At 35.5% G+C, this 11,096-nt stretch overlaps 1 protein-coding gene across 2 annotated transcripts in view; it reads right to left on the bottom strand.

Annotated features, from left to right (window-relative positions):
- The window catches only part of LOC125670188 (nuclear pore complex protein Nup155-like), a 29,952-nt gene that overhangs the window by 17,450 nt on the left and 1,406 nt on the right, over positions 1–11,096 (bottom strand). Inside the window, exons 2-18 of one of the 2 annotated variants that reach the window (XM_048905213.2) lie at positions 7,493–7,629; positions 7,186–7,323; positions 6,941–7,037; positions 6,600–6,670; positions 5,997–6,089; positions 5,699–5,859; positions 5,432–5,537; positions 5,265–5,338; positions 5,089–5,180; positions 4,825–4,922; positions 4,592–4,744; positions 4,072–4,172; positions 3,697–3,843; positions 3,233–3,343; positions 2,836–2,898; positions 2,573–2,696; positions 997–1,141 (exon numbers count right to left, since the gene is read on the bottom strand). In XM_048905213.2, the coding sequence (XP_048761170.2) occupies positions 997–1,141; positions 2,573–2,696; positions 2,836–2,898; positions 3,233–3,343; positions 3,697–3,843; positions 4,072–4,172; positions 4,592–4,744; positions 4,825–4,922; positions 5,089–5,180; positions 5,265–5,338; positions 5,432–5,537; positions 5,699–5,859; positions 5,997–6,089; positions 6,600–6,670; positions 6,941–7,037; positions 7,186–7,323; positions 7,493–7,628 (1,910 nt within the window). In that variant the 5' untranslated portion in view covers position 7,629. The remainder of the gene's footprint in view (positions 1–996; positions 1,142–2,572; positions 2,697–2,835; positions 2,899–3,232; positions 3,344–3,696; positions 3,844–4,071; positions 4,173–4,591; positions 4,745–4,824; positions 4,923–5,088; positions 5,181–5,264; positions 5,339–5,431; positions 5,538–5,698; positions 5,860–5,996; positions 6,090–6,599; positions 6,671–6,940; positions 7,038–7,185; positions 7,324–7,492; positions 7,630–11,096) is intronic. The other variant, XM_048905214.2, reaches the window with a different exon arrangement.

The raw sequence follows: 11,096 nt of genomic DNA, 5'->3' as shown, positions 1-11,096 counted from the left end.
ATGGTAAGCGCGCCTCCAACTTCCGATGTAAGGGGAGTAACTGCAAAAATGTAGGTCATCTTGAACAGACCATTTTTGAAGGGGCACTTGTTTTGTGTTAACAGTTTATTTTAATGTTTTAATCTTCATGTGGTAATTCATATATGCCTAATGGACAGGAAAAAGTATTTTCTTCCAAAATCCAGTTTTTAACGATTTTTGTTGGAAAATGAAGATTTCAACCCAAAATTCGGCAAGGGAAAATAAATTTTGGTGCAGAAAAGTTTAGTTGTGCATTTGGACGTTTTATTCTTAAATTTATAAGATCAATGTCATCTCTTCTATAAAACAGTCATTTCCTATCATTTCCAGTTTTTCACTTTTTTTTGTTTTAGAAAAAGGTAGGTTTTCCTACCTAAAATGGTATTTTTCATATATATTGCCAATAATTTATATATCTTACCTGTTGAGCAGTTTTTAAAATAAATCCTAACTTCAATTTTTTATTGGTAGACTCAAATGTATGACAAAATGTGGGTTTTCTTCTTAAAATTTCAATCTTTAACAATTATATTCAAAAAAGCAAGATTTTACCCAAAAATTACAGTCAAGGAAAGAATATATTCTGCTGTAAAAATTTTAATCGAACATTTCCAGGTTGAAATTTGAGATTATTTCTACTGTATGTTACATAAAATGGACATTTTCTTCAATTTCCAGTTTTTAGCGATTTTCATGAAAAAACACATCATTTTACCCCAAAATTCCAATTTTCCCATGGAAATACAAAAGCCGATTTTTAATATGTTGTTTGCATGTGTTTTCTTGCATGAATAATCAAAATTTCATTTCTGTTGCAATTAGTTTGAGGTTTTGCTCATTTATGAGCTAGATTGACTAGACTATAAGGGAAATTCAGTTGTCATCACATCACTACTTTAACTGGATTTCAGTTTTTATGTATTCTGTTTTACAATAGCAGGTTCAAGGCTTGTTTTCAAAACAATTTGGACATACCCGAGAATCCTGGCTAGATATAGACAAATGCCATTGTGTTTCCCTGAGAATATAATTTCCTGTGTGATATTTGGACCGGGTGTCATGGAAGGATGGAAGTATGGATGACCCATGCCTGGAGCTGGTGTTGATGTCTGGTGAAGACCTGAAAAACCACACAGCATATTCCATAACGACCATGTACAAATGACTTCACAGTAATGATGGACAGATTTAAATCAAATTAATGGGTTTTTTTTAAACACCCCCCCCCCCAAAAAAAACCCCTCATGTTTCCCAGGCCCTTTTAAAAGGATGATTTTGAACTACTGTATATCATCAGTAAAGGTCAATGGCAGTTGGTATCAGTTTGAAAATTTACTTCTTTATAGGACTATTTAACAATTTGTAGATGGTTTGGGCCTTAATGTACATATATTTTGACCTCTTAAATCTTTAAGGTCATAAATATATTTTCCTCAAACTTTAATTCAATTATGAATATATTCACCACAAATGTCACATCATTTCTTGTAATGTATCAGAAATTAAGTATTTTATTGTCTGCTATAATATTTTGACCCCAAAAAGTTGTTTTAAATGTTTGTTTTTTATTTCCAATATATTAACCAATTTCCTGAACAAGAATAATGGATCTCTGAAAGATACAATGTATTTACATGTATGTAGTAAAACTTTGAAGTTTATTAGCAAAGTCAATCTAAAAGTGCAGAAACAAAATATCTAACATTTATAACATCATACATGTATCTTAAATGTGCAAGCAATTTTCTCAAAGTAACATCCTTGATACAGGCCATTCATTATGACGGTACAGTATATGAATCACAACTTTGCCAATCCAAATTTAAGCATTGTGCTTTTGTTTACTGTTTATCATCAGCTATGTTAAATCTTACGTATTGGCTATTTTCAGCAAGACCAGTAAAATTGATTGAAAATAATCATACAGCTTGTTGTGTTTCATTTGTTTTAAACATTTTGTATGTGACACATTTAAATGATCTCATTTATTTGTGTAAATACAGTATCTAAAATAATGAAGTGTACAAGTCAGAGATCCAGAGCCTACATGTTTTTAAGAACATGTGTTTCATATCAGATTTAGCTTTCTTTCCCATTACTTCATTCTTATATATGCTTCCTTATGACCCATTTAGAGGGTCTTAAAAGCAATTTTTTCATCTTCAGATACAATTTATTTAAATACAGGCCTTAGTTAGGTCAATTTGGTATATTGGGCGAGGCTATTGAGCTACAGAAAAAAAATTGACCTTATTACCAAAAATTATGGTACATGTACATTACACATGTATATTTATCTGCAATACAGGAAATCAGTCATAAAACATTCTCTGAATTCACTATAAATGTACAGTGAACTACTAATACAGCAAATTTTTTCCTCCCACGCAAGTCTTGCTACATCTGCATCTTACTATGAGAGTGAAGGCTGCTGGAATGACATGGGCTGAGCCAATGATGGATCGCCCAGAACCCAGAGGATTAAGTCAAGTAAGTATCTTACTGTACAAGTACAATTTGACCTAAAATCTGCTTAAAATGAAATAATTACAGGTACCCATTGCTCCCAGGTTACTTGGCATCATCCTTCCATCTGTTCCCATGGCGGATCCAGTAAAATTCAGCTGTGGTTCACCACCATACATAAAGAAGGCCATGGTGGCCCACGTAGCAACCTACAACATTTTTCAATAAAGAATTAAAAAAAAAAAAAATAGAGACTTTTGCTTGCAGTTGCATGCAAATGATAAGCTGCTAATCCAGAAAATTGCCAGAATAAAGAATACTTGCTGTCATACTGTAGGTACGACTAACCTGTTGATCTGCCGCTATCCTTGAACAAGCCAGAATAAGACATGTGGAGCAAGCCTGTTCAATCTGAAAATTCAATAAAAAAAAATACATGTATGTACATTAATAAGTACATACATGTACAGAGACATTTTTGTTTGTATTGACTGGCTTTTAGTAATGTACTGATGATTCCTTATTCTATATGAGTACTTAATATCGTGAAATGACAGACGCAGTGTAAACATCAAATAGTGAGAACATAAATTCCCAAATGTTCACCAAAAGTTTTTACATATTTTTCAGCAATACAAGAATAAAAGCAAGTAATTTCATTTGTGTAGTCACCAAATTCTCACTAAATTACATGATAATGAATTCCTCTCATACATGTATATTTAGAAATTTATTGTATTCATACCTTATGTAATCTGAAGAATGCCTTGACTTCGTCAGCATCTGGACCCTGACAATCAATCAACAGCTGTCTGAGCTGGTCCACCGGCCTCATCTTCATAAAAATGTTACTCCCCTGAAAAAGTGTTTTCAAAAGATCAACACAAAATTCACAAAGGAGTTTTCTATGATATTCATCTGTCATTTCAATTTTGATTTCTTCCGAAATGAGCAAATAAACATGTATGTTATAACATGTATATGTAAATAAAATATTTGAATGATAATTGAGCAATATCAGGAATAAAAAATCATTACACTGAAACTTTTCTTATCTGACATATATGTAGACTAAGAGAACGAAATTTGTGTCTGATTAGGCAGAGCGTACCATGCAAAAGAGAATTAGGAATGGAGACTAGGGTTGGAAACAGTGAAACAGATCATTCAGGTGTTTGACTAGACAGGTTTAGCTGTACATGTACATACCTGGGCACTAAGAAGAATAAACTTTCTGGGGGTCTCTGAGTGCTGGGTGACCACAGCGGGGGGATCTGGCTTATCTACAACAACATTTGGCTCTCCTGAGGTGACTTCACACATCGCCCAGGTCCGGCCATCTACTGCAATAGTGCTCTGCAAGTGATCAATAGTTACATTTCAAACCTTTGTACAATGGTGTTCATAACCACTCTGTCATTTTCTTCAACCCACATGTATCACTAAATCTTTTATGCCACATGAAGTATTTAGACAAGAGATGGTGTTTTCAAAAACAAAGATGTACCAACACAACAGATATAATCTATATCCTTTCACTGAATACATGTGATTTATTAAATTTTTATTGATTTTTACACTTACATGTGCTTCCATGAGCTGCCCTTGAAATGGGAATGAGTCATTGCTGACTGTCCACAGTATATCACTGTCTTCCGACTGAGAGGCCACCAGTAACAAAGTTCCTAAAACACACATACACCACAGACATGTTTAATGTAATGTACAGGACTTTAATTTCGTGGAGCTAAAATTTTTGTGATTTTTCATTGTTCGGTTTTTCACTATGGTTTAAATTTCGCAAATAAACCCCTTTGAATAGTTCGTGTTTACCCCAAAATACTTTGAACAGCACTTTGCGATTGTTTTATTTTCATGATCGTTAATATAATCGCAAATATAAATAAAACCCAAGCAAATACAGTAACTCTAAGGCAAATATAGGCATAATAATTACATTGACACATAAATACATGCTACACAATTTTTAATTCAAAATCCTTTTTTTACAATTATGAAATGGTTTACATGTATGATCCACACCGCCTTAGTTTACTTGAATTCAAAAGTTGAAACTTTTGTGTTACAACAGACAATATGCTACCTTTTTTGTGATAAGCCATGTGAACATTTTGCGGTTTATGAACAGTTGTGGATGCAGAGAACCCTGGAGGAAGTCGAACATGAACCAGAGACAGCATGCCAGGACGTCCTTTGTTGCCACCGAATGGGTTTGTTGTGAAATACAATCGCACTCCTACAAAATGAACACATATTTTGAATCACATCATTAGGACAAATTTTTATTGAACACAAACAAAAATACAGTTTGCGTACCTGTTTTTGTAACAGCCACGAGGTGAATATTTGTCGACTCCGATTTGGTCAAGGCACTGATATGTACAATAGGTTTGAAGTTGGATCTCTCAACAGTCCTGTAATTATGCAGTGAATTAAATGCAAGTTAATTTTCCCCAAACATCCTTCTGAACTCTGCCATTTCCAATTATGTCAATCTGATAATTTGGGATGTGTCATTTTACGGAAAACAGTGGACATTAAAACTATTCAGATCATTTGCAAGAAATGAATGCTATCTACCTGGCGATGAGGGCTGCACTGTGAACTGTAGTGTTTAGTGGTATGGAAGCCACTCTACTCATACTCCGTCCATCTTGTCCCAGGTCGAAAACCTGCAAACACAAACTTCTACTATCACCATGCCTTTTCTGAAAATTTAGAAAATTTGTATAACAAATACTTTTTGACGTCATTACCTGAATAGTTCCTTTCTCTGTACAGGCATACAGGATATTTCTGGAGTCATCTAGACTCAGCTGTAGCAGCGGGTCTGTAATGTCAAAAGTAGCAACATTCTGACTACAGACTCAAATTCAAAATTTTTATGAAAATTTTTTAATTTCTACATTTTGAATATGCTTACCGTCCTCACTGAAGGAAAAGTTGAGAAATGAAGGCACCAGGAAGGACAGAGCACTTGTTGAGTGGTTAATCTTTCTGCACTTTCTACTGAACCAGCCATCATCTGCCTGTTAAGTAAAAGCCACAAACCGATCAGAAAATTGACACATGAACTTGCAACCATCTTTAATAAAGTTTCTTATTTCCATAGTTGAAATGGCCAAATTGTATTCTTATCCTTTTCCCAATCATTTCAAATACACATGCAAGTGGTATATTTGAATCTAACCTGATAAGCTAATTCATATAAACAGCCATCCTTCCCAGCCATGAAGATTCTCCCATTGGGGGCCCCTGTGATGCTGACAATGTATGTGTTGTCTGTAGGGATAGAGAACAGAGGCTCTGGGAGGAGGTGCATTTCTCCACTCCTACTGTCTGCTGTCATATCTTAAATGGAAAGGAAAGCTTTCAGTTTGAAGAGTTTCAAAACAGACTACTGGATGTTAAATATTCTAAAATCCCAATTAAAATGACAAATCCACCTATATGCCATTACATATCTGGTGGGAAAAGCCGGTACATACTATCATATGGCCCGGAGAAACTGACGCCCAATAGGACTATGTCCACAGGAGTGGCAAGGCACAAAAGGTACTGAATGTGTGGCTGGAAAATACCTACAAAACAGGGAAGATAAATTCACCTTCAATTGTACAGGAGGTAGCATACTGTACATGCATTTTTTATAAACACACAATACAACAAAATGAAAAAGAAACACTGTCTGTTCTTTCAGGTTAACAATATAACACCAGTACAATTATTTAAATGATCAGCGTTAATCCAGATTTTCCTAAAAATATTATCTTATTTCTGTCCTTCATACCCTGAAAGCTATTACATGTAGGTATGAGTACCAATACAATGAATGGTGCAGTGAATTTTATTTCTACTTCTTTTCCATTATTTATAATCATTTATAATGTGATATGGCTAATGATGAAGCAACTCTGAATTATCTTTGGAATCCATCAGTAAAAAGATATTTGTTTATCATTTTCTAAACTTCAGTAAAAATTTACCACATACACATTGAAAGCTGAAAGACATTATGATGACTTGATGTCATAATTTCTGAGGAAACATCTTAATATCAATAAGAAACTGGACAGACATAGTATGTGTACCTTGTTTTGGTTTAACTAAGGCAGCACTAAGTATTGTTTCATTCAGTCCATCAAAGTATGCCAGGTCTGTGCTAAAAATAGAATTAAAAACATGTATCATGCACATACAGTGTCATAGTTCATTGACTTATCATTCAGATACATTGCTTAACTAAGTCATGAAGCTACATGTATCTTCCTGAATCAACACAAGTAAACTCTAATGTAATATTAAACATGTGTATTCTCTGTGTCAGTAAAACTTCAGTATAAGTGAATTAGACTGATGTGTATTCTCTGTGTCAGTAAAACTTCAGTTTAAGTGAAGTAGACTGTACATGTATGTGTATTCTGTAAATTACCCATCTTCGTATCTCCATACAAAAATGTCACTGTCTATAGTCAACCAGGCTCTCTCAATAGTGGGAAAAAGACCCATCATGCAATTACACTGCATTCCTATTCCCAAAGTTAAGGATATTTAGGAGAAATCAATAAAAGTAAATGTGTATATTTATCAAAGACATTTGCCCAGATTCTATTAGTACATGGTGAATGAAAATAAGGACATAAAACTAGATGGCCATGTAAACAAATAAAAGGATACGTTCAAACTGTTCCACCAGCTCTGGGGGTAGGGGAACCCTTTTCACATTGCTAATTTCACACAGACTGTCAATGGAAATCCCAGCTTCTGGTAAACTAGGATAATCGAGCTCATTTAATCCACTCAAGCTTGGTTGATCTGAAATGGCATAAACAAAACAAAATGTACACGTGATGACCTTGCACTTACTTGATTCACCAACAAAGCAATATGCATCCAAACACAGATGCCATATAGACTGAAACATCCTGTACATCAACCAATAATTGCTATAAACATGTAAAATGTAGAAACAAACCCCACTTACTGTGAACAGGCACCTTGAGTTGGTCCGACAGTTCCTGGTAACTTCTTTCATCCTGGAGTTGTCGGTCCACCTGTCTGGCTGCACCCTCTAGCCAGTCTTGGTGTGAAAATTGGGGCGAGCCCATAAATGAAGACATCCTAAAATGAAAACTAATTATTTACGAAATTTCAACAAATGGACACTAGATTTCTAATGTTTGTGTGTGAATCCATATGGGATGTGGCTGGAGTGGGAATCAAACCTGGCACTTTCACATCAGTAGTCAGTTTTTCTAGAACCGAATTACCTAAGCAGAAATCCAGCCCCATCTAAGAATCTCAAACAAAACTCTTTAACCATTCCACATGGTTGTATTTTCTAGGTATCCATGCAAAAGGAAACATGGGCCACATCGCTCACCTGAGAAAAGAGTGTTTATGTTTTAAACCCAACATGGTAGGTGTGACCAGAAAATCAATAGGGGGTCATACACGTTGTAAATATGTGCATTAAGTGTGTAATTATAACAACTGAATGCCCTTCAGTCAAAGAATTTTGGTGCCAAGATTAATGATATTCACCAAGTTGTTCAAAAGGAATCGACGGCGAGTTTTCTTCTTCTTAATTTATAAATGAAGACAAAAATGAAATTATATCACTAGATTTATTTGGATGCAAAATTAACAAGAGCAGAAAAAATTGAAAATTTATCTACATTTTTTCCTATATATTCCCATGTAAAATTTCTTAAACACTCCTCCTTAAATATTCCCATGTAAAAAAAAAAAAAAAAAAAAAAAAATTGATCTTCTATGTGGCCCCAACCTTCACCAGGGGACCATGAATTCCACAAATTTTAATCTGCACTACCTGATAATGCTTTTACATTAAAATGACTAATCATTACTATGCTCTTCTTGAGATGAAGATTTTTGAACATATATTTTTTTTTAAATATTTCAATGTCAAACTTTGAACCCGTATTGTGGCCCCTCCCTACCCCCTGGGGGCATGACTTGAACAAACTTGAATTTACACTACCTGAAGATGCTTCCATATAAATATGATTAATCACAGCTTTGCTATTCTTGAGAAGAAGATTTTTAAAGATTTTCCCTATATATTTGTGTGTAAAACTTTGATCCCCCCTTGGGGGGCCCCATCTTATCCCCAGGGGCCATGATTTGAACAAACTTGAATCTGCACTATGTCAGAAAGTTTTCATGTAAAAATCAGCTTTTCTGGCTCAGTGGTTCTTGAGAAGAAGATTTTTAAAGATTTTTCCTTTATATTTGTATGTAAAACTTTGATCCCCTATTGTGGCCCCATCCAACCCCAGGCGCCCATGATTTGAACAAACTTGAATCTGCATTATGTCAGGAAGTTTTCATGTAAATCTCAGCTTTTCTGGCTCAGTGGTTCTTGAGAAGAAGATTTTTAAAGATTTTTCCTTTATATTTGTATGTAAAACTTTGATCCCCTATTGTGGCCCCATCCAACCCCCGGGGGCCATGATTTGAACAAACTTGAATCTGCATTATGTCAGGAAGCTTTCATGTAAATCTCTGCTTTTCTGGCTTAGTGGTTCTTGAGAAGAAGATTTTTAAAGTTTTTCCCTATATATTTGTGTGTAAAACTTTGATCCACCCTTTGGGCCCCATCTTATCCCCGGGGGCCATGATTTGAACAAACTTGAATCTGCACTATGTCAGAAAGTTTTCATGTAAAAATCAGCTTTTCTGGCTCAATGGTTCTTGAGAAGAAGATTTTTAAAGATTTTTCCTTTATATTTGTATGTAAAACTTTGATCCCCTATTGTGGCCCCATCCAACCCCAGGGGCCCATGATTTGAACAAACTTGAATCTGCATTATGTCAGGAAGCTTTCATGTAAATCTCAGCTTTTCTGGCTTAGTGGTTCTTGAGAAGAAGATTTTTAAAGTTTTTCCCTTTATATTTGTATGTAAAACTTTGATCCCCTCTTGTGGCCCCATCCTACCACCGGGGGCCATGATTTGAGCAAACTTGAATCTGATGTCAGGAAGCTTTCAGGTAAATTTCAGCTCTTCTGGCCCAGTGGTTCTTGAGAAGAAGATTTTTAAATGACCCCACCCTATTTTTGCATTTTTGTGATTATCTCCCCTTTGAAAGGGACATGGCCCTTCATTTGAATAAACTTGAAAGCCCTTCACCCAAGGATGCTTTTGGCCAAGTTAGGTTGAAATTGGCCCAGTGGTTCTGGAGAAGAAGTCGAAAATGTGAAAAGTTTACGGACAGACAGACGGACGCCGGACAAAATGTGATCAGAATAGCTCACTTGAACCTTCGGTTCAGGTGAGCTAAAAATACTGGTTGGATGATAAATGTTCAAACACTGTTGACATCCCTGCATTACTAGTTAGAAAACTAGATGCTCTACCATCAAGCTATCCAATCCAAAGTCCACAGTCTATTCAAATGCCATCTAAACACATCCACAATGTTCTTCCTCTGTTCTCTTGAGATTTCTTAGAAACATGAAAGACATGCGAAAGTAATGGTTTGTTGACAGGATATCGGCCTGAATAGCTCAGTGCTAAAGCACCTAACTGGTAAAAGCATTGAACAGTCTCAGACCCAGCCACGTATTTTCGATCATTCCTTTTTCTATGAAATACAATTGAAAACTGGTGTTTACAAGTAACTATTGATAAAGCATCATAGGAAACCCACGGTTGATTACGCTTCGTTCCTCTCTCCATCACCAGGGTTCGAAATTAACTCATGTCCGTAAGTCCGAGACTAGTAAAAAACGTGTCGGACTAGTGAACTCTCTATAGCACTAGTCCGTACGGACTAGTGAAAATCCGGAAATCAATCTTGAATATGATAAAGATTTTTAGCAAGATTTGTCCGAGTCTCTTAGATGTTTGAACTTATGGTCGATTAATTACCTGCATGGTTAAGTGTTTGCGTGACTATGACATCCTGATCTTCCAAACACATGGAGTGCATTCGAGACCACCGTTCTTCGAACGTGCACAAATTGTCAAATTCCTGCCGATTCCGAACGCCGAGTACACATCACGAGAACGTGTTCTAGGTGCAGGAATTGCAAGTAGTGTGGTCTGAGAACATGCACGTTTGTGTACACATGTTTTCATCATTCGCGACTCTAACACAGTAGTTCATAACACTATAGCTCATGACATGGTCAATCGAGTGAATTTTATTGACTTTATTGATAACATTTCGAACTCCTGTGGCTCTAAGATCTGAGCACCAAAACAACAGGAACGTCAATCTCGAACGCACTTATGGATGTTTATAAAAGGATTAACTCGGAGGTTAATATTGTATGCTTCTGAAGATCTTGAATGCGAAATAAAATATGGTGGTCTCTTTTATTTGTAGGTGTCAGAAATTAAATTGATTGCAAATGTGATGTGTTTGGTTTCATTAAATACTGTTGAATAAAATGAAGATCATTTAATATGATGTACTGGATTGCAAATGTGATGTGTTTGGTTTCATTAAATACTGTTGAATAAAATGAAGATCATTTAATATGATGTGTACTGGACGGACTAGTGAAATGCTTTGCGGACTAGTGAACATCAATAGTGACTAGTCCGTACGGACTAGTG

This window comes from Ostrea edulis, chromosome 4 (genome assembly GCF_947568905.1).
Source record: "Ostrea edulis chromosome 4, xbOstEdul1.1, whole genome shotgun sequence".
NCBI lineage: Eukaryota > Metazoa > Mollusca > Bivalvia > Ostreida > Ostreidae > Ostrea > Ostrea edulis.
The sequence above is the reverse complement of the archived record's forward strand: the minus strand, read 5'-3'. Positions and strand labels throughout refer to the sequence as shown.